At 34.8% G+C, this 23,732-nt stretch overlaps 1 protein-coding gene across 1 annotated transcript; it reads left to right on the top strand.

Moving 5' to 3' along the window:
- Positions 1 to 16,055: 16,055 nt before the first annotated feature.
- On the top strand, positions 16,056 to 22,127 carry LOC134324969 (protein TUNAR-like). The gene is made up of 2 exons (XM_063006936.1): positions 16,056 to 16,067; positions 21,942 to 22,127. The coding sequence occupies exons 1-2, from the start codon at positions 16,056 to 16,058 to the stop codon at positions 22,125 to 22,127; spliced, it is 198 nt and encodes a 65-aa protein (XP_062863006.1).
- The last annotated feature ends 1,605 nt before the right edge of the window (positions 22,128 to 23,732 follow it).

Consider the following 23,732-nt stretch of genomic DNA (forward strand, 5'->3'; position numbering starts at 1 on the left):
CTACCTGACACCTCATTAACAGGTCACTTGTATCTGTCTCTCTACCTGCCATTCTTAAAAGCTCTGCTGTCATCCATATGGAGCCCTTTAAACACCTAAACATCTCTCATCTATTTCTAATTTTAACTTTGTAACACATTTGTAAATCATCTAAAAGTATCTTTTTCTTTACTATTTTGTTAACAGATTTTGGTAGCATTTTAATAAAAATTTTTTACAATTTACACATGTCAACAGTCATATATCGCTCTTATCCTTTAGTCTTTATAAGTGGTATTGTCTTTTTATTCATTAATTGATTGATTTATTCAATCAGTCATTTATTTATTTTTACCACTTAATTCATCCTGACCAGGCTCAGCATGAATCCAGCAGCACATGAACAAGTAGGATGCAAAAACACAACTGGACAGGACACCATTACATTGCAGAGCACCACATGCCCACACATTTTTCACTTACCCACTTATACATAGTAGCAGTTTTAAGCAGCCATTCCACCTTCTGTTTGGTATTGAATGGTCTGAGAAAACCATTGAACCTGGAGGAAACCTGCACAGACACTTTAAGGCACAGATTTATTCCAGATCCAGGACCCAGACAGCCACTTTACCAGCTCTGTCACCATACTCCACTTATAAACATGTACTTGTTTGTACTTGCACCATATGGCGAACATATGTGAACATCATGAGTTTGTTAGACGTTCCATTTAAAAACCATGAGTATTTATTTGGAGAGTTATCTTTGCAGCTTGAACAACATTACTCTTTTAGGAGGGATTTTAACAAAATGTTGTAGTATCTGTCTAGTATCATGTTTTGTAAAAATGCTTCCATACAAATATATTGTTAATTATAAGTGCTAAATAAACCAATCAATTAGTCATAATTTTGCAAAACACTTTTTTTCATTTTTGTATATTTTTTGTATATTTCTCTACTTCTTTTATTTCTGTCTAAAAAGAAAAAAGAAAAACACACTGCACTTTCACTTTTACTGGTATCCATTGTATTGTATTTTTTTTGCAATTTCTGTGGTCTATAACTACAACCCCAAATCAGAAAAAGTTGGGACAGTATGGAAAATGCCAGTAAAATAAAAATGCAGTGTTCCTCACGTTTATTTTGAATTTTATTTGATTGCAGACAATTTGAACCCAAGACATTTCATATTTTGTCTGGTCAACTTCATTTCATTTGTTAATATACCTACAGTACATTACTGCATTTTAGGCCTGCAACACATTCAAAAAATTTGGGACGGGGGCAATTTAGGGCTAGTAATGAGGTGAAAAAACTAAATAATTATGTAATTCCAAACAGGTGATGTGAAATACGAGAACGACGACCCCGTACTATTGCATATCTTAAGACGTGTTTGCAGGAAGAATGGGACAAAATAAAACCTGAAACACCAAATCACTTGGTATCCTCGGTGCCAAAACGTCTTTTAAATGTGGTGAAAAGGAATGGCAACATTACAAAGTGGTAAATGCTTTACTGTCCCAACTTTTTTTGGAATGTGTTGCAGGCCGGAAATGCAGGAATGGATGTTTATTAATAAATGAAATGAAGTTGACCAGACAAAACATGAAATATCTCAGGTTCATCCTGTCTGCAATCAAATAAAAGTGAAAGTAAATGTAAGTTTTTTTTATTATTTGCATTTTCCATGCTGTCTCAACTTTTTCTGATTTGGGGTTGTAGTTGTGTTTTCACAATTAACATTTACCAAACTACTTAAGAAGCAAATTGTCTGTGTTTTATGAGCTTATGGAATTACCATGTTTTATTTGAGCTTTAAAAACTTTAAACCATGAATGTAGTTTATAAGGAGCTGCTGGTGGGCACTGGAGTTGTTAGAACTGAACAGCCTAAGTGATTGGAGAGGCAACCTACCACCTTAACAGATGAAGATTGAAAGGAAATCGATAGAGATCACAACATAAATGAAGAGTGATTTTAATGGGCTTAGTGCTATTGACTGATGCTCTTGTCTACACTTTGTTTTCTTTCTTTGTACATTCATCTCAATACAACGTGCACTAATAGTAACCAGTCTATTAGAGTGAACACATCTTTAACAAGCAGTAGCAATACTGGCTTAGCAATTCCTTCTTAAGAGGGATTTATTCAGAGCATGTCTGCCTTTAAACAGTCAATCCTTGGCATTAATGTTCTTTGACAATGATTTCTAAGGAAAGATGTATGCAGACTGACAGGAATGCTGACAAGAATCAAAGATGCTGAAAGATAAAGTACCAGCTCCTCCAGCAGTGCTCCAAAATAGGTAAACATTTTAATGTAATCTAGTGAAATAATAGGTGGAGGATTTAATCCTCATTATGACCCACAGACCATAATAATTTTTTAATTGCTCATGAAAACTTTTTTTTATGCATTTTCTCCCCTTTTTCTCCCCCCTTTAGCGCGTCCAATTGCCCAATTGCATCCTCTCCACCTATGCCGATCCCTGCTCTGATCGAGGAGATCGAAGCTAACCCACGCCCCCTCCGACACGTGGGCAGCAAGCCGTATTCATCTTATCACCCACACATTGACGAGTGTTGTGCCACCTAATGTTGTGTACGGAGAGACACACCCTAAGAGCACTCTTCCCTCTGTGTAGGCGCCTCTAATCAGCCAGCAGAGGTCGCAATTGCACCAGTCTGACAGAGAGAGACCCATATCCGGCTTAGTCCCGCCCATCTGAACAACAGGCCAATCGTTGTTCATGTTGTCGCTCAGCCTCAGCCGGCAAGGCAGAGCTGAGATTCGATACGATGTATTTAAGATCCCAGCTCTGGTTGCAGCGTGTGTTTTTACCGCTGCGCCACCTGAGCGGCCATGAAAACATTTTTGCAAAGTGACAAGTTTCAGCTTGTTTTGACAGAAGGAATAGAGATGCATTTAAAAGTTTAACTTCTTAAGAAAGCTCTTGAACATTTGCAATGAAAACACACAAAGCCGTGATCATACAGAGTTGCAGAAAAACAGACTAACAACTGTACTTCTCATGTTTTTAGACTGTACGTTATAACTGGTAGAACCCCTTCTAAAAGTGGTCAGGCTTAAACAATGGTGAGAAATCTTAGATTAGTATGGAATCTGATACATTTCAAAATACAAATAGTATTTTTTTTTTAAAGCATGTTGACCAGCTATGTAAAACATGTTTGTATCTTATCCAGCTTCATACTTTTCTGCAGTTCTTACAAGGTCATTTGAAAGATGTTTTGGTCAGTGCATAGTATACATTATTGTTATCTTGATTGGATCAGACTGGGCACCTCTACAGCCCATTTTATCCACTGGAACTCTTGACTTGAGTGTAATTAATGAAGGTACAATCAGAATAAATTTTATGTGTAATTAAGGCAAAAGAATTAAGGCTAAAAGGAACATAACATTCAGCTGATATTTGTTTAATTGGAGAAATTAAATGATTGTTATCTGAATCCCAAGTTGAAACGTAAGCAAACGTAACCAATTTTGGATGTTATTTTGGACTAATAATTTGCATTTTTCTATGTTAACTTATTTTTGCCAAACAATTAAGGATTATTTATTATGGCTTTCACCCAGTAATGTGCCATTACACACTGATCAGCCGTAACATTAAAACCACCTCCTTGTTTCTACACTCACTGTACATTTATTCAGTTCCACTTTTCATATAGAAGCACTTTGAAGTTCTACAATTACTGACTGTAGTCCATATATTTCTCTACATACTTTTTTAGCCTGCTTTCACCCTATTCTTCAATGGTTAGGACCCCCACAGGACCACCACAGAACAGGTATTATTTAGGGGGTGGATTATTCTCAGCACTGCAGTGACACTGACATGGTGGTGGTGTGTTAGTGTGTGTTGTGCTGGTGTGAGTAGATCAGACACAGCAGCGCTGCTGGAGTTCTTACATACTGTGTCCACTCACTGTCCACTCTATTAGACACTCCTACCTAGTTGGTCCACCTTGTACATGTAAAGTCAGATTCGATCGCTCATCTATTGCTGCTGCTCATCAGTGGTCACAGGACGCTGCCCATGGGGCGCTGTTGGCTGGATGTTTTTGGTTGGTGGACTATTCTCAGTCCAGCAGTGACAGTGAGGTGTTTGAAAACTCCATCAGCATTGCTGTGTCTTATCCACTCATACCAGCACAACACACACTAACACACCACCACCATGTTATTGTCACTGCAGTGCTGAGAATAATCCACCACCCAAATAATACCTGCTCTGTAGTGGTCCTGACCATCGAAGAACAGCATGAAAGGGGGCTAACAAAGCATGCAGAGAAACAGTTGGACTACAGCCAGTAATTGTAGAGGTACATACAAAGTGCTTCTATATGGTAAGTGGAGCTGATAAAATGGACAGTGAGTGTAGAAACAAGGAGGTGGTTTTAATGTTATGGCTGATCAGTGTATTTTGCATGTACATCTCATGCACAGTTCATAATAAAATTGGACCCAAGGTGGTAATACTTATGCAGACTTTAATAACAAGCTCTTATTAAATAATGCATTCAGGCTCAATTTAAAATAAGGCCAGGCTATTGAAGTAATATATGCTCATCAAAAGCAAACCTAGTATGAGATGTTTAAGAACCCTATTAGTGTCTGGTGTTGTAGGGTTTCATTGCTGCAGCAAACACACACATACACATCAAGCCTCAAGGTTTGTTCACACAATATACATTATATACTTTTCAAGGAGTAAGGTGCCAGTATTAACCCTGCACCTGCAATGTTAAAAGGGATTCTTACTGCAGGATAATTAACCACGGCAGAACAACACTTGACTAAAGAAACAAAAATAAAAGAAGGTAGATAATGGCTTAATGAATAAACAACATAATAAAACTTAAAATAAACACAGAACGTACCGTAGTGTTTTGTGCCGCATCCTGAATCAGTATTAAAGAATAGCACAGACAGCTGAATGCACATCAAAGATGCAATATGGCTGAGCTCCTAGAAACTGCCAGGGAAAAAAAAAAACAAAGAAAGGCCTTATTTTAGTCTAATCAGCAAAGAGAGATAGACATAAAAAGAAATACAGGGAAGTTGGATTGCCACTTGTGCCAGCTACTCGATCCACTGGTGAGTAACAGCTCAAGCTCTTAAAAGAGAACCAAGTAAGGAAACTCATTATGTTGGTTGAAGACAATAAAGTAAAAGATCCCTTGACTTTTTGCACACTTTAGTGTTGTTAATTTAACTTTAAATTCTTATTTTTGCCATCAATCTACTCTTTATCACCCATAAAACTAAAGGCAAAAATGTTTTTAGAGTTCAAAAATTTATTAAAATTAAAAATAGAAATATATTCACATCCTTCCAATTCATTACCTTTTAGAAGCTTCTTTGGCAGCAATTATCAGTGAACTGCCATCCTCAGGTCTCTCTACAGATGCCCAACAGTGTTTAAGTCTAGGTCATGCATGAACTGTTGCTCCAGTCTGAGTTTGCGAGCACACTGGAGAAAGTTTTCCTGCATTCATCTGCAGAGGTGGAAAGTAACGAATTACATTTACTCGCATTACTGTAATTGAGTAGTTTTTTTTGTGTACGTGTACTTTTTAAAGTAGATTTTACAACCAGTAATTTTACTTTTACTTAAGTATGTTTTGTATTAAGAATTGTAATTCGCTACATTTTAAATAACATCCGTTAATGAGTAAAAAAAAAAAAAACTAAGAAAATCGCGTCTGGGAAACTGCTGCAGTGAATTTTGCCATGGAAAATAAACTGGTGCTAAAATAAAGGAGCTGTAATCTAGGTATAGAGTAGGGAGGGAAGGGTGATTTGTAAAAGTTTAACATGTTTGGAGTTTGATGTTTCGTTATTTGATAACATAGTCTGATGTCAAAGAATGGCAAAGTTTTGTCTTACATCTTGAAGGTTTTCCTTGGGTCATTTAGTGAAAGTCACAACACTTGTAACCTTGACATGTTTTGAGATATGAGATTTGCAGTATGACTGTTGTTTGGTATTTGTTGGTGATGAAAAGAAGGCTGGTCTATAGAATCCACAATTAATGCCAACTTCAGTGGTTATACAGTTTGAAAAAGTTTTATGGGATGGTCTGTACTAAAATCACACATTACACATCCCTAAATGTTTAAATGTTGTAACAACATGTTTTTTATTATATTTTAATTAAAAACAACTATTGTGAGATTTATATCCACTTGTCCTGTTTGCATTACACAGGAGAGACACCCCCCTGCTGTTAAAAAAGTAACTAAGTAACGTTTACTCTGAATACATTTTAAATGAGTTACTTTTTACTTGAGTAGATTTTTAGACTAGTAATACTCGTACTTAAGTAAAAATTCATTAAAGTAATAGTACTTTTACTTGAGTACAATATTTTAGTACTCTTTCCACCTCTGTTCATCTGTCCCTCAGCTTTTACTATGCTCTGTGTCACTGCCACTAAGAATCACCCCCATTGCATGATGCTGACATCACCATTTTTCACCACAGGGATAGAATTAGTCAGGTAATGTCCAGTGCCTGTTTTTAGTGCTTGCTGTTCGGCCTGAAGGGATCGATTTTCGTCTCATCAGACCAGAGAATCTTACATGTTGTTTAGCAAACTCCAAGCGGGCAGTTTAATGCCTTTTACTCGACAGTGGCTTCAGACTGATTGTGGGAGAGATGACGTTCTGCAGAGATGATTGTCAGTTCGACAGGTTCTCGCATCTCTGCACAGGACTTTAAGAGATTTTCCCACATTCTCAGATACCCTCCGGCTAAAAGCAGACAGGCCGTGTCTAATGTGTATGTCAATACTTTACCTACTGAGCTATTGACGTGTTGGAGATCTGGAGGATAGGTTTGAACTGCAGCCAAAGTCAGATTCTCTAATCCCTTAGCGAGCAAGACCATGCCTTTGTGCTCCTGGATAAAGACCATTCTTACACCTTCTAAATCATGCCAAATTTACACACAACAGGTCTACACAACACAGCTCAGATTTTTTTTTAAATTTTCACTATCATTACAGATTTGCTAATCCTACTACACAATGCGAATATATCCTCTATAACAAGTACCATTCATCTAGAAGTTGGCATATCAGTGAACATTCATTTGGGGCATGACAGATGGGCATGCAAATATCTTCTTCTTCCAGTTTTGAAGCATTTGTTACCAGCATCGCTTCTGTGTTCTAAATAAAATGACAGGTTGCATTAAAGTTGCACAGCGAGGTGCAGGGAAGACCAGAAGGGAGGTAAAATCTTTTCAGAGATAAAAATTTACCTGCTATATAAAAAGGCGTCGTGTAGCAGATGGTGAACTGTGCATGTTTATCACCCAGTAGACCAAATATGGAAAAGGTTGTGTGGAAGCCACTCCTTCTTATTCTGAAACATTCCAGGGCATCCACAACTGAGATCAATAGAATACTGCATATTTATGTATTTAGCTCTACAGTACAGTGCTGTAAATTTTTCTGTGTTTTTATAAATTATAGAAGCTTAGATGATAAATTAAGTTATTTATTGGCGATGGGGTTCAATATTTTGAAAGTTCAGTTCATTTTCTCAAACTTTGAACTGCTAACTAATTAATTTATTAATTTTAATCAACAGGTTCATTATGATCAGGAATATGGTGGGTCGAGCCCAACCTGGAAACACTGGCTGCAAGACCAAAATATACACTGGTCAGGGCACCACCCCATTAGAGTACAACACACATTCACTGATTCTTGCTTGTTAATACAAATAGATAGACATAAAAACTGTAACTTTACTGCAGTTAAACAGCGATTCAGATGCATTAAGTTTATTCTCACATATCTAACAACTCAAGTTGTTCCTGATCTAATGAAAAAGGGGATATATAATAAATAAAAAAACAACTTAAAATGTACAAAATTTTAGCAGTAAAACCTTCAGTTTTTGCATATCTATTATATTTAATCTCATATTTACATTTACATTTTCATCATTTAGCAGATGTCTTTTATCCAAAGCAACTTACAGTAGTGTGACAGTATACAGTCTGCGCAATTTAGGGTTAAGGGCCTTGCTCAAAGGCCCAACAGCAGCAACCTGGCAGTGGTGGGTCTTGAACCAGCAACCTTATGAATACTAGTCCAAATGAAATAATAACACAGTAATTATAATAATATTTTTTTACAAATTTACAAAACACTGCTCCTACATATGTTCCAGCTTTTCTGAAAGTAAGGTTTATAATTTATTATCAGAATAAAAGCCTTAAAATTATTTAACTAGGCATTAATTTAGTTACTCATTTATAAACCAAATTTAATCACTCATTTATAAACCCATGCATTAGCCTTAATATGGCCTGTCAGTGAGGAGTAATGAAGATTTTATGCATGTTTTGACTTTTGCACTTACATAGAACAATGTGTAATTCATAATTTGTGAAAGGCCATGTACCTTTGAGACACAAGGTCTCAATAATGAACTGGAGGATTATTATAAATTAATAAATAATTTATATTCTAATAATTAATATTAGAAAAGGATTTTTATCTTGAAATGTATGGATGTCGTAAGGGGTAATAAAAGCTAAATAAGAATTTTTGGGTGGTAAAGTAAAACCAGAATTCTGATTTCAAATAGAACCAAACATGGTCATACAATGTTGGATTTTACACAACTAGAAAGAACTGAATAGCACTTGAAATTACCTTCTTATGTAAACTGCTAACCTGGATTTGAGCAGTTTAGTACGTTCTTTTTGATAGATCCTCTCAAACTCCATCAGATTGGATGGTTTTTTGCTAAACATTGTGATTGCTGTTGATTTGCTCACAAAGTTCTGTTTTTACCATATCAGACCACAGAGTATTTTACTTATGTTGCCTTTTTGCCTTGAGTCCTTTTTATGGCATTTAGCAAATGACCACTGACTTCTTTCTTATCTCCCTGACTTCTTTATGGAGTGTCACAGCAAAGGTCTAAATACTTTTGTAAATATGTTATTTTCAGTTTTTAACTTTTATTATTTAAAAAAAAAACAAGACAATTGGTTTACAAGTGGAAAGATCCTGAAACTACAAATCATTCCTGGATAGGTGCATCACTCGAGATATCACAGTGTGCCTTTGGACTAATTATTAATCAAAAGAAGCTAAAAGTCATTCTAATGAGCTGTTGGATGACCTAAATGCAGCAGGAACAGGCAAACGGGAACATTGGGCAACTAATGAACTACTGAAATAATGTCTGTTTCTACACATTGGTTTTTTGATGTTGTTGTTTTGTTTAGTTTTTTTTTTAAGTGGGAGCACCATATAGGGCTTCTTTTCTAAAATACCGAGGCATTACATGTCCTCATAGAAAAACTATGAAGAGAGAGAGAGAGTATTGTTTTAACAATATTGAGTCTTATTAGCCAAAAAATTAAAGCTTAAAATTTAATGTCATAGGTGATTTCCGGATTGATACTGAAATTGCAAGTCTATCAAACAGGCCCTTGAAAGCCTGAAGAATTAAAGTCTGTTTACCAAAAGTTAAAGTCCAAAATTAAACCATATTACTTCATGAAGCTAATTGTTTCTCACTCCAGATAACTGCAAGCTGTAATTGCAAACAAACAACTAATACTTTTTATGTGTTGTGTATGTTATATTTTGGTATTTTTTTGTCTTGACTTTTAGTCTTTTTGGGCCCTTGGTAGTAATTGTAGCTGTACTTCTTTGCTTATAGAATGGCACTATATTTGCTTCAATTATGAGACATATATTTTTTTTTATTAAAATATTTTAAAACCATTTCATCAACAATAATTATGAAGATAATCTTAAAAGGAACTGAGAATGTAAAATAAGATATTTTATTAAATTCTGCCTTAAAACAAATGACACTAAGAAACACAAAGTTTTAAATAATTTGTAACAGTTTTTATACTAATATTTGCCATAAGGACACAAAGTTTACCATTTTTATGTAATTTTGCACAGCAATTTCAGTAACTGAAAAACTACCTGCTTGTGTGTGCGGGTTTGTATTGATGTACAGGGCCTGAAACCGCTATAGTAGCTTTTTACAGCAAGGTCAGTGTTTTTATTCTTGGTCAAGTGAAAATTGTGCTGTGGACTGTAGAACTAGAGGTGTCCCCCGCCTCCCCTTTCCAGAGCTAATACTAAACATCTGCAATGCCCTTTTTAACTTGTTTGGAAGGGACTAATCGCATCACTCCAGGTCATGCCAACGTATCTTCATCTTTATTTTGCTAACACATGCAAACTCTTTTTATCCGGTGCGGGTCATCAGAGAAACAGTCAGGTGAGTTCCAGCACTCTATACAGATCTCTTAGGAGTCATATTACCAGATTTTGTCCTGACATACACAGTTTTGTGTAAAATTTAGCTGACTTGCATTTCTGGTTCATGCATCAATGTGACATGTGAATATGACAGAAAGAGCAATGAGAGCTTGTTCAGCATTGTTCAGGGTAAAAGCTGAATGTGATCAGGTAAATAGATGACAGAATTATATTGACTGCTCTGTCTGAAACGTGTAAGTGAAGCACAGATCAGGGAGCATGTTCATCTGAGTAAATAAAAGTTGAGAGCAGACTGGACTATTTAAGTTCTAAATAGTCATAGTCAATTTAAACTGCCAATTTGTTTAAACTTTAATTTAAAAAGTAATAATTAAAAGAAGAGAATTGATCTAGACTAATTGCATGCAAAGCTAATATCATATAAACTAAAAAAGAGCTTAAATACTAGTTACTTTTTTATTAGAGCATATTTCCTTCTGTTAATTTGTGTTCACTACAAAAAAAGTGACATTTGTACTATTTTTAAATTTCTCTATTTAAGCACTTTTGCCTCACAGAAAGTCCAAAGACATTCAGTCAGGTTAATAGAAACTACTAAAATTGCTCTAAGTGTTTGTTTGTTTGTTTATTAGGATTTTAACGTCATGTTTTACACTTTGGTTACATTCATGACGGAAACGGTAGTTACTCATTACACAAGGTTCATCAGTTCACAAGGTTATATATCAAACTCTTGCATGTCTTTGGACTGTGGGAGGAAACCGGAGCACCCAGAGGAAACCCACACGGACACGGGGAGAACATGCTCTGTGTGTGTGTGTGTGTGTGTGTGTGTGTGTGTGTGTGTATGGCAATCTTTCCAGGGTGTTTCCTTCTTTTTGCACAGTATATCAGACCCATTGCAACCCTGACCAGGATAAAGCAGTGGTAAAATAGACAATGAATAAATGTATGTATTTTAACCACTACACAAATTATATTAGTTTTAAAGAGCAACTTATTCACGTTTTATGCCCTAATGCCAAAAATTGGTACGATAAAATGTAAATAAAGAACAGACAGCAGTGATTTGTTTGTCTTTTACAGGTATCTAATTAAAACAGCACAAAAAGAGATATTTTTAGAGATGTTTATCTTTAATAATTTTTGTAAATATATGCTAACTATGCCAGCTACACACAGTAGGAAAATGGGCAATGAAAGACTAAAAGGTTTTTGAAATTATTACAATTACTTGTGTTCCACAGCTAAACAATAACTAGATAATGTGCAATGTCATTATCATTGGGTAAAATAAACATTGCAAGAAACTCAGTATCCCAAAATTTTTATTAGTTTCACAGTCTACATACAGTCTATAACATTCAGTCTCTTCAAATTCAGCAAATTTAGAGAAGTCTGTGTGCATCAATGGCAGGACTAAAAACTAATATTGAATGTATTTGACCTTCAGTCTTTCAGATGGCACTGCATTTAAAAATTGAAATGTTTTTGTCATGTATATAACCACATGGGCTCAGAAATTTCAGTATATTTTTAGTTTTAATCAAATTAAAATTAAGACTTTTAAGCAGATGAAGTCTTATATTAAGCTTAAATTATTAAAATTGGTGTCCTCCATTCCCATTACAAAACAATATCTAAAACCTGTAAACTAGCCCCTGTCCCAACTTTCTGTGTTTTGCTGGCATTTAATTTGACATATATTTGACCACATACAGTACAGGCCAAAAGTTTGGACACACCAGCCAAAAGTTTGGACACACCTTCTCTTCAATGTTTTTTCTTGATTATTTTTATTTTCTACATTGTAGATTAATACTGAAGACATCCAAACTATGAAGAATTATGTAGTGAACCAAAAAGTGTTAAACAAACCAGAATATGTTTTATATTTTACCAACTCTACCTCTGCACAACCCAACTGATGGTCTCAAACACATTAAAAAAGCAACAAATTCCAAAAATTCACTCTAGACAAGGCACAAACATTCATTGAAAACCATTCCAGGTGGAAACCTAATAAAGCTGGTTGAGAAAATTTCAAAGAGTGTGCAAATCTGTCATTAAAGCAAAAGATGGCTACTTTGAAGAATCTAAAATATAAAACATATTCTGGTTTGTTTAACACTTTTTTGTTTACTACATAATTCCATATGTGTTCCTTCATAGTTTGGATGTCTTTAGTATTAATCTACAATGTAGAAAAACCACAGGAATGAGAAGGTGTGTCCAAACTTTTGGCCTGTACTGTATATTAAAAATATCTAAAGGTAATTAGTTTAAACTTTAAATAGCATGGCTTTCTCTGTATTTAATTGAATAGATGAGTAAAATGCTGTGTTTATTAAAATGTCTTGAATTCTATAAGATGCTGGAGATTTCTACAGATCCAAAAAGAGCTCTACTGTATTTAGATCTGGTGATTGGAAAGGCCACTGAACACACTGTTATATTCATAGAACCACTTTTGGATGACTTGTGCTTGGTGTCATATTGCAATGATGATGAATAAATTAAGTCCTTAAAGCGTAGCACATAGTCAGCAAGACTGTGAAATTTTTAAATATTAGGTAATAAGAGGCTTGATATATGCTGAACAAAATATTCCTCACACCATTATACCATATTAAAAGTCAGCGTAAATCATGCTGTTTATGCCAAATCTTTACTGTTTGCATGTCATAGTAAAAACTTGCCCATTTTGGGTGATTCTCTTGGTTTGTTTTATTTTTATTTATTTTATTTTTTTGTTTGTTTTTTTTTGTTTGTTTTTTGTTTATTAGGATTTCAACATCATGTTTTACACTTTGGTCAGATTCATGACAGAAATGGTAGTTACTTGTTACACAAGGTTCATCAGTTCACAAGTTTTAATGTCAAACACAATCATGGGCAATTTTGTTTCTCCAATTCACCTCACTTGCATGTTTTTGGACTGTGGGAGGAAACCGGAGCTCCCGGAGGAAACCCACACAGACACAGGGAGAACATGCAAACTCCACACAGAAAGGACCCAGACCCAGGATCTTCTTGCTGTGAGGCGACATTGCTACCCACTGAGCCACCGTGCTGCCCCAGATCTCTTGGCTAACAGGAGTAAAAGCGTATATGGTGTTCTGCTGTCTTAGCCCATCTATTCAGAAATTCTTTTCTGTTTATCACAAAAGTTATGTTAGCCTTCTAGTCAGCTGGAAATCTCTTCTGACCTCTCTCATTAACAAGGTTTCTGACAGCAAAACTGCTACTCCATGGTTATGGAGTGATAACATTTTATATAAATGTTGATATTATGCACTGTGTTATTTGTTGTAAATGCCAGATGTTACAATGTTCCTTATAAAGTGGATATTGAGTGTATACACATTCTACAGGAGCCAGTTAAATCTTGGTTAAGACTTGGTCTTTATCTTGGCTTGGTTGCTCAGTACATTGTCTTAATCACTGTTTGTTTATTATTATAGCTTATTAAATTGACCTAGACCCAGTCCACGTTAGCCTCAATTTTGACAATATAGTCTTTTGTCTGACTTACTGTAGTAAGCAATACAATTATGAATATTTTTGTATACTGGTGGGGGCTTTTTCTACATTTTTATTCCAGTCTGTTCCCGGCCATTGTATGCCTGTAAACCAATTAGTTTGGATCTTTTTTCCCTGACTCGAAATGTTTCCACTAACATCCCACCCTCATAGTGAAATACTGTCCAAATACAAATGCTGGACATACAATTTGTGTAATCACATCACAGATGTAATCAAATTAATGGTCACTGGCTGGATTGTAAGGTTATCTCATTTGTATTAAGTTTATGGTGCAGAAACCTGAATTTGATCAGTGCTATGCAGACAGTATTAATCAAAAATATCCATTTACGTTGCTCTAGCAGAGTAAATGTTTTGTAAACGATTTCCAGGAAAGGATGTAACCCTTGCTGGAGGGGTTTCTGAGTTCAGTGTGTGTGTTAGGCTGGTAAAGGATTTGTCCTACACCCTACTGTACTTCGACATTGGCTTTAATAAAAGAACAGAAATCTTTACTAAGAATCATATTTATTTTTTGCATTTGCTGGTAATTTAAACAGAATTGGGTTGCAGGGAAGAACAGTACTGTCTGTTACCATCCAAAAAATCCAATCAAACTGCTGCCTTCTCCAAAGTGCTCTTCTATCTGAAAGGTATCATAAAAGTATACACAGTGTACTGCAGTTGAATGGTGCCACATTTTTTTTGTTTCAGCTCTTAAAACATGCCAGTAAGTGGGCTGGGTACTCTGAATTCCTTTAGATGTGAGTGTTACTGAGTTATTGTGGGATGCCCTGTGATAGACTGTCCCCCTGTATAGAGTATAAGGACAGACTTTTATTTCATTTCAGCTCTTATCAGGATAAATAATTGTACTTTGGGTTCCTACCACCTCTCAAAAACATACAGAAGACAAAACAATGATCTTAATTGCCCCGATATGTATGTGATTAAGAGAGAGAGGAGTGTGTGACCTGTCCAGAGGGTAATCGAACCCAGGACCTTCTTGCTGTGAGGCGACAGTGCTACCCAACAAGCCATTGTGCTGCCCCTTAGTGAAAATAACAATTACTAAAATATTTGTAATTTATGTATCAATTTGCAGGTTTTAAAAGCTTCCAGCGTTCAATATGAAGACCCTAATGAAGTGCACATCTGGAGCCAGCAATTAAACAAAAATGGGTGCAAACTGGGAACCCCTAAATTTCACTTAGGTTCCCAAAGAGTTTATAAATGAGGGTACTGGTAACTAAATTCTGTAAAAAGTGGAGCAGATTCAGGGAGATGACATAAATAGGGTTGCTCAGACCTAATATAAAAATAGGTCAATCTAAGCAATATAACCTCTGCCCTTACTTGGACTGGATGGTTGATGATGGGATTTTCATCTCAATTTATTCCAGTTAATGGTTAACTATCCTATTGGTTGGAATCATGCAAAGGAAATGAAAAAATTTAGGAACAATTAATTGAGGGAAGCCTCCACTTCATCACACCCCATTGTCACATACACTTTATATCTTCTATTTTTTCATGGCTCTCCACTTCTGGTTGCCAGGCAACCCTGGGCTGCATTGATATGCACTGTGAGGGAGCTGGGAATGCCGGCTGCCTTTGGAGAGTAGCAGCAGGAGCGTCATTGCTCGGGCTGTACTTCCACAACAACACACATGCTCCTCACACCGACACAGCGTACAGCACTTAGCTCTCAAGGGGGCTTGTGCTTTTGGTCCATAAGTTTGAATACTACTGGAGGCTCAAGTTCTGGATGAAGAGTGCAGCTTGAAATTCTGTTATAGGTCTATGATGGAATGCAATTCGGATTAAAGTTTCAAATCCTCTGTCTAAGTGAGAAAAGAAAAAGTAAAGTATGGGATTCCAGCTATGTGCTTGGACAAGTCTTCATCGCTGACTCAGACTTCATTTCACCAAAAAGGAGACTTGAAGAATTGTTGGGGACGAGGATACCGCTGATTCTTGCATAAGTCAGAACCAGATGACAGCTAAACTCATGCAAAAGTGAGATGAGACAGAGCCGTAAACCACACCGGTTTAGGAATCAGCACAAAACAGGAACACTGAAAGTGGACACACCTAGTTTAACAAAAGCTCTTTTTTATTCTGGGACACATTACTAGCTAAAGGATGACCGAAGATAACGTGTTTATTTGTTACATGGGATGTCTTCCCTCTTCGAGAAGGCAGTCCCTTCCAGCATGCCCAGTGCTATGTTCCTCCTGATGCTGTGCAAGGTAAGATTAAGCACCTGCTGTCAGGATCTTTTTAGCCAGGGGACTCCACTTTACAGTCCCATGTGTGATTAATCCAAAAGTGATGTGTTGCATTTAAAGGTAGTTTGAGGCACTTGGATGTCAGAGTAAACAAGATTTAAACAAAATTAATTTCAGAATGACAAATGCTGTAAAATAACTTCTGCTTAATTAATTACAGGTGGGACATGAATCTGTTGGGGCAGGAATAATAAAAATAGGATGAATACTACAATTCTGCTTTTTAAATAGAACAATGATGAAATCCATTTACTGTATAATTATTGCAGAGCATTTATACACATAAAAATGGATTTCCAGTTTCTTAAATGTTTGTAGAATGGCTAACAATCTGGTTACAGCAGCAGAAATATCAGTTCTGACTTGATTATGGCAAAATATTTCATTTATTGGCTGATTTGGATTTTATTTATTGGCTGATTTGGATTTTATTTATTGGCTGATTTGGATTTTATTGACCGTTGTAGTTTACAAAGCTACTAAAGGGACAGTTAGACCATGTGTTGTATGTGCTTTTACTTACAAAACATAATTTATAAAATAACTTCAAATAAAATGTGAAATAAAATACAATATGCATGTCATGAAATTGAAACCAATAATATGGTATGGTATTATTTTTAACATATAAAAACACATTATATATAACTAGATGTAGCTATACATTTGCCTCCTCCCTTCCAAATGTGATTTACATATTCTCTAATAACTTTGTGTCCACTATTTGTTTTTATATCCTCTTTGTGTATCCTCTAGGCAGATTTGAATATACAGTTGTACTTTTTCCCACAAACAAAATTGTTATTGACATTCTGTACACTAACAAGTCTTTTGTTGGAAAATAAGACATATAGACAGTACAGTGCTTTGACTTTTTCAAACCAGTTCTGATGACCATTAGTGTTCGTGGTAAACATTCTTTAACATGTCCTTTAATGTGTCCTTGGTCACTGCACATTAATTTTTTTTTCCATTCAAAAACTGAGAGGAATTCTAATGTTATAACTCAGCTGTGCACAGATATGCCCTGTGTTGGACTGGCGACTTGTCTGGGGTGTTTCCTACCTTATGGCCAGTGAATTGGACCCACCATGACCCTGATTAAGCCGTAGTAAAACATACAATGATTAAATGAATAATATACACAGATAGATGAAAGTACCTTAAATGTAAACAGTATATTATGCTGTCTGTGGGTATACAATTACTGATTGTAATATTTTTGTCATCACCTTTGTTTATTTCATTGTCATTCCTGCATTGAGGTGTATAAAGAATCTGGGCAGGCATTGGTAGCACAGCGGTTAAGGTACTGGAATAATAATCAGAGGGGTGATGGTTCAAGCCCTGCTGCTGCCAAGTTGCCAGTTATGGGCCCCCAAGTTGCCAGTTATGGGCCCCTAAGCATCATTTGCTTAAACTGTATATAGTCAAAAGTCGCTGTGGATAAAAGCATCTTCTAATTTGGGCTGCAGTAATTACCATGTTATAACCACAAAGTCTGTCTGTATGTCAGGTGTAGCTCATTATAGTTAATGAATGTACTTACAAAGTAATTGTACAAAGTGGAAAGTTTATAATTATACAGCTTAACTGTACATGTATGGAATTAGAAGACTAGGGAGTGTTACATTCAGGATAAAAATGCTGTGTATTTTTTGTGCATTCAGATGTGTGTGTGTGTGTGTGTGTGTGTGAGTGAGTGTGTGTGTGTGTGTGTGTGTGTGTGTGTCTGTGTTTGTGTGTGGTATGCAGATCTGATAGTATTGGGGCTGTTTATATTCAATCCATTACAAAACAAATGCTGAAAGCATCCGGCCTGTCAGAGCAGGTTAGTGTCTGGATCCATTAACAATGCTTAAAGCTATTCAAGTAGCAAAAGATTTTACATCTCAGTGCTTCAGACAGATTCATTCTGCCTACACGCAACTGTGTTATCCAGGTTTGTCATTACCTCTGTCACGCTCTTTTTCCCAAATATTTCCCCCATTGATAATTGGACTACTAAAACAGATGTGTTCCTGTTTTTTCTGGCGTAAAATGTATCTGTAGGGTATATGTTATCTTTTCTTGACATAACTTGTGTGTGAACGTACCTGTGTTGGGATCATAACCAAATATCTTTTTTTTATTTCCAACAACAGAATATACTGTATATAAAATATAATACAAAATTAATGTACTTTTTTTTAATCTATTTTTTTGTCTGGTGGTGCAAAGAAAATTTGTTTTCATAACTAGTTGATTAAAAATGCAACTAGATGAATTCAATAGCAGAACAGATGAACCCCCACAGTGTTTTTTCTCTTCTGGACAAGTACACTGTTGCATAAGATGTGTAAACGTTGTTTAGCAGACTTTTCTCTCAGTGTTAATATTTCATTTAGCTGAAGCAATGCTATTTGGTTTTGCTTTATTACTTACCTTATAACATGCAGGTGTCAAAAATACATGTTTAATCATTAATCCGTAATGGAAATATTACTCCATTAAGAAATATGCTATTAATTATTTTGGTGATAGTTAAAGTCATAAAAATGTTTTACTTAAACAGAATAATCTTTGTTGAATATGTGATAAAATCAAAAAGAGAAAATTATGTAAAAAAAAATTGAAAAGACTCATTTCTGTTCAAAAGTTCAGAAATTCAGCAGTTCAGATTTTTATGTCATGTTTAATTAACTTTTTAGTACTATATACTGAACGTGCTTGATGATAACAGCTACAGTTTGATAAAATAAGAAAAAATAGTTTTAAAACTACAATAGCTAGTTTGTTTTAAGAATGGTGTATAACTAGAATTGCATTTTTGTTAAAAATATACAAGTAACAGTTATGTGATATTGTGTCAGATTTTAGTGCATTAAATATGGGGCCACAGTAAACGAATCTTCTATATCATGCAAAACCTGGTTTTCTATTACCATTTTATTATTATTATTATTATTATTATTATTATTATTGTTTAGTGTTTTAAATCTGGAATGTGTTGTAAGGTATTAATCCTGATTGGTGTCAGAGCACCACCACTCAGACACACTGGGGCGAGTCCCCTGGGGGGCGAATGGGAACATGGTGCAGTGGAACATGCTAAGAAGAAAACACAATATTACTTGGGTTTATACAAACATCCAGTCAACACTTATACATACATTTACAACATCCAATAGAAAAACACATAAAACTGGCATTTAAACAATAGATATTGTTTTTTTATGATTTTTTTTTTTTGGCGGTTGGGGGGATCATGCACATGTTTGTTGCATTGATGAAGAATATATCAGGTAACTAATGTTGGATTATGAAAATCTGTTCACTACAAAAAATCTGTTTAAGTACATGTGAATAAGGATTAGCACCAGTAAATGTCAACTTCCCTTTTGAGTAATTTGTGTTAAATATATGAGGGGTATGCTCAGCCAAAAGATCATAGGAATAGATGATTCAGAACCCTCTTGACAAATTACTACTGTTGCTAGAAATTATGACTTTATGAACTATTATTTCTGTTCAAGTCAGCAGCTTCAAATCATGTTGGCTAAATTACATTTCACTGTAACAGCCTTATTCAGAATGTCATAGTCTCTACTGGGAAAGACTAAACCCAGTATGCAATGTGATCCAGGCTGAACCTTGGTGCACAGATTAACTTTGAGAACAAAACATATTATATTATTTTTATAATATTATTATTATTATTATTATTATTATTATTATCATATTCTAAAATTGTATAATAGTATTTTTTTTAAATTTGGTATAGAATTTTTTTTGCCACCTTGGTGACAAAAAATAACCAACACAGTCTAGTGTGGTTTGTTGTGCCTAAATAAAAGATTGGTATATTTTTTGTATTACATTTTTGTAATTTTTTGTAAGGTCTGGATATCCAATTGAGAAGCTTTAGAAATGCACTGCAATAAAGCTTCCCATCTCACATGTCAGATATTTTGACACACTCTAGATCTCTTTCATCCTACTTTCCACCTAGAAGCAGGACTGAACGCTACAGGAAGTCTAACAGATGCAATAATTCATATAATAATTTATAATAAATACCTACAATTTTTGTATGCTATGCATACTCCAACGTCTAATGTTTACATGTATATAGATATTTCTGTGATTTTTTTTTTTTTTTTTGGATGTTCTATGTACTGTATGTAACAAGTTGTATGTCTGAAGTGAGCTGCTGTAACAAAGACATTTCAATTTCTTTGTTAGGATCAATAAATTATCTATTTATCTATCTATCTACATGTATATCACTTATCATTGTACATGACAGCATAGCTATTCTTGAACACAAAATGGCCCATTCGATTACAAGTCTTTGGAAGCCCTGTTCATCAGTCCAAAGATGCCCTTCTACACAGCAATGCTATCACACACCATCAAAGAAAATGAATAATTTGTATTATGTATCCTTCACATAGAAAAAATATACTTTAGTGGACCTCCCCAGTGACAAGATGCTTTAAAAAAATACTTTAATGAAGGTGAATACAGTATTCAATGTCTTAGTGTATTCTGTAACATTTTCTAATACAAAATACATTTAGAACATTTAGGACATTGTCTATTACTGATACTCACTTATTTAAGCCTAATGAATAAGTATTAAATTACACAATTATTAGAAAAAAATATTTTTCCAAACTCCTAACTGGTATAATGTTATACACACATCATAATACAGTACATTCAGTGTTATTTAATATATTACATATTAAAATATGAGTGATTTATGTGTATGTTAAAGTATAAAAAACAACAGTACAATTATGTGAGGTGCACCTGTGTGTAATTCTGTGTGAAGCTCTGTAGGGAGAAAGTGATCATGTTATTATTCATCTATATTATGCTTGGGGTTGTTGTATTTTCATGTTTTAATATCTTGTGTCGATATTAACTATTTATTATTATTTTAATATTATTTGAAATAAATCTTAAAAATAACTTTTTTAATTTAATAAATAATAGCAAGATAAAAATATTAACTATTACAAAATTAAATTATTTTAATTTCAACTAAATGTAGAAGTGTACTAATACTGTAAGTGTGTTAATTGTAATTGTAAGTGTGTTAATTGTGGATTAGTAGTAAAAAGATTTAATGTTGTCAGCAGAATGGTCTCAGCAGCATATCTCAAACATGGACAAACAGTATCAGCAGTGAGTCATCACAATAAGTGGTTAAATAAGTGCTTCTATAACCCAGTTTGAACAAAACTGTAGAGTATAAAATGTAAAAAGCTAAAATTCTAAAATATTTTGTGTTAAAGGCCAATGCACAGAGACATAAATTGGTGTTATCAAGTCCAATAATTACTTTTCATGGTTGTTTAACATCAAGCACCTTACATGGCCAAACCAGTCTCCAGACTTTAATATCACTGGAGCTTTCTAGAAGGTTCTAAAGAGCAAACATGTATTTCTGCCACCTTTATCTCTTAAATATCTAAATAACTTTTTATAAGAATTGTCCAACATTCAAACATAAACCATTTAGAAATAACATGTTATCAATTCAATATGAAATTGAAACAAAAGTAAACAGTATTGCTTTTTATCCATCAGCGGTATATCATGAACTTAAAATAGCCCAGTTTTGTCCATTTATAATCCAACAGTGGGTACAATATGGATTAAAGCAGTAGGAGTTGTTTAAGGCCATTAAACTAAATGGTTGGCAATAGATTGGTGCCCTGTGCAGGGTATTCCTGCCTTGTGTCTGGGATAAAGCATTTGATTAAAACAAAATTAAATGAAAATGGGTGGTTGTTTCCTGATTGACCTCACTGATGGTCAGTTTATTTGTTTCTTTTCTAACAGATCGGTCTGAGAGTGCATCTGCAGGGTACTTCAGAGAAAATGGTAAACACTTCTCCCAGTGATGAGGAAAAAGGAATTCAAGACAAGGAAAGCAGGGAGGAGAGCATCCTGGCCATGCTGGGCATTATTGGGACCATCCTCAACTTGGTGGTTATTATTTTTGTGTACGTCTACACAACACTGTAAAAAAATATATAACAAATTTGTAAGGAGCTGCAGAATTGAACTTCAGTATGGCTGGAACTAAGATATTCAGGAGAAGACACATTATAGACTGCCCAAGCCATTCCAGACATCTCGGACTTTGTGGACAATACTTAATTGTTATCCAAGAGCAGCTCAAAAGACAAATGTTGAGACTGTGGGACACTGACTTAATTACTGTCTGCATCTGAGGGAATCAATAAGAATTATTCAGTTTTGGCATTTACAAAGTGCAAAGACACAATGCTAGTATAATTCATAAAATGTTAATGTTCAAGATGTCAAAGCCTTTTGACTCTTATTAGTTGGGATAGAGCATTACTGTATGGTAAAAGCAAGTTACAATACAATTTGCACTCGTTTTAAAAATAACTTTTATTAATATGTCTACACTAAATGGCTTGTTTTTCACAGGTAGGCTGTTACAATTTATATTTTAAAAAAAAGTTAGAAGTATTATAATGAACAGTTTTGACCATTTTGGGATTTTTGATAAACCTGGCAATGTTATTCTGATTTTGTATGACAGTGATATCTTCTGAAGGATTTACAGTATTAGTGCATAAGAAAAAGTAATGATTGTGGACTGTGACTAATATAACGTATGAATAAACCAACTGTAATTTATTCAAACAACCAGTTTTGCAAATGCATCATGTAATCTATAACCTGATTACCTCCAGGCCTCTTATATCAGTATAAAACTGCATTAATGACAAAAGCACAACTGAAAGAGAGTATATTGTATATGCTGAATGAATGTACTGTATATACATTATGTATGCATGTATGAAATATGTTTAAAATTTATGGGCAAATGAGGAATGTCACTAAAGTGCCTGTGATCAAGTTTTCAGTTTTTCATATGGCAGAAAACTTATTTCTTCCATTACCTTTAATATGTATAGCTGATTAAATGCTTAACTGTAGCTCATTCTTCTTATTGATTCTTGTACATTTATATGAAATTTGTAGTTTTAGGGTAATTTACTAATGCACATTAGGATGTACAAAAACATTGTAAAAACAGCATATCCTGTACAATATTTAACATGAACTTCAAGAGAATGTAAGTCTGCTTTAAAGTATTTATAATAAAGAACTTGGCAGTTAATTATACACAATTGTCAGTTTATTTTATTTGATTTTTCTTTATTAATGTTAAGACTATGTAATTACCCCATATACACTGATCAGCCATAACATTAAAACCACCTCCTTGTTTCTACTCTCACTGTTCATTTTATCTGCTCCACTTACCATATAGAAGCACTTTGTAGTTCTATTTACTGACTGTAGTCCATCTGTTTTCTACATTCTTTGTTAACCCCCTTTCATGCTGTTGTTCAATGGTCAGGACCCCCACAGGACCACCACAGAGTAGTTATTATTTGGGTGGTGGATCATTCTCAGCACTGCAGTGACACTGACATGGTGGTGGTGTGTTAGTGTGTGCTGGTATGTGTGGATAAGACACAGCAATGCTGATGGAGTTTTTAAACACCTCACTGTCACTGCTGGACTGAGAATAATCCACCAACCAAAAACATCCAGCCAACAGCGCCCTGTGGGCAGCGTCCTTTGACC

This window comes from Trichomycterus rosablanca, chromosome 13 (genome assembly GCF_030014385.1).
Source record: "Trichomycterus rosablanca isolate fTriRos1 chromosome 13, fTriRos1.hap1, whole genome shotgun sequence".
In the NCBI taxonomy this organism is placed as follows: Eukaryota; Metazoa; Chordata; class Actinopteri; order Siluriformes; family Trichomycteridae; genus Trichomycterus; species Trichomycterus rosablanca.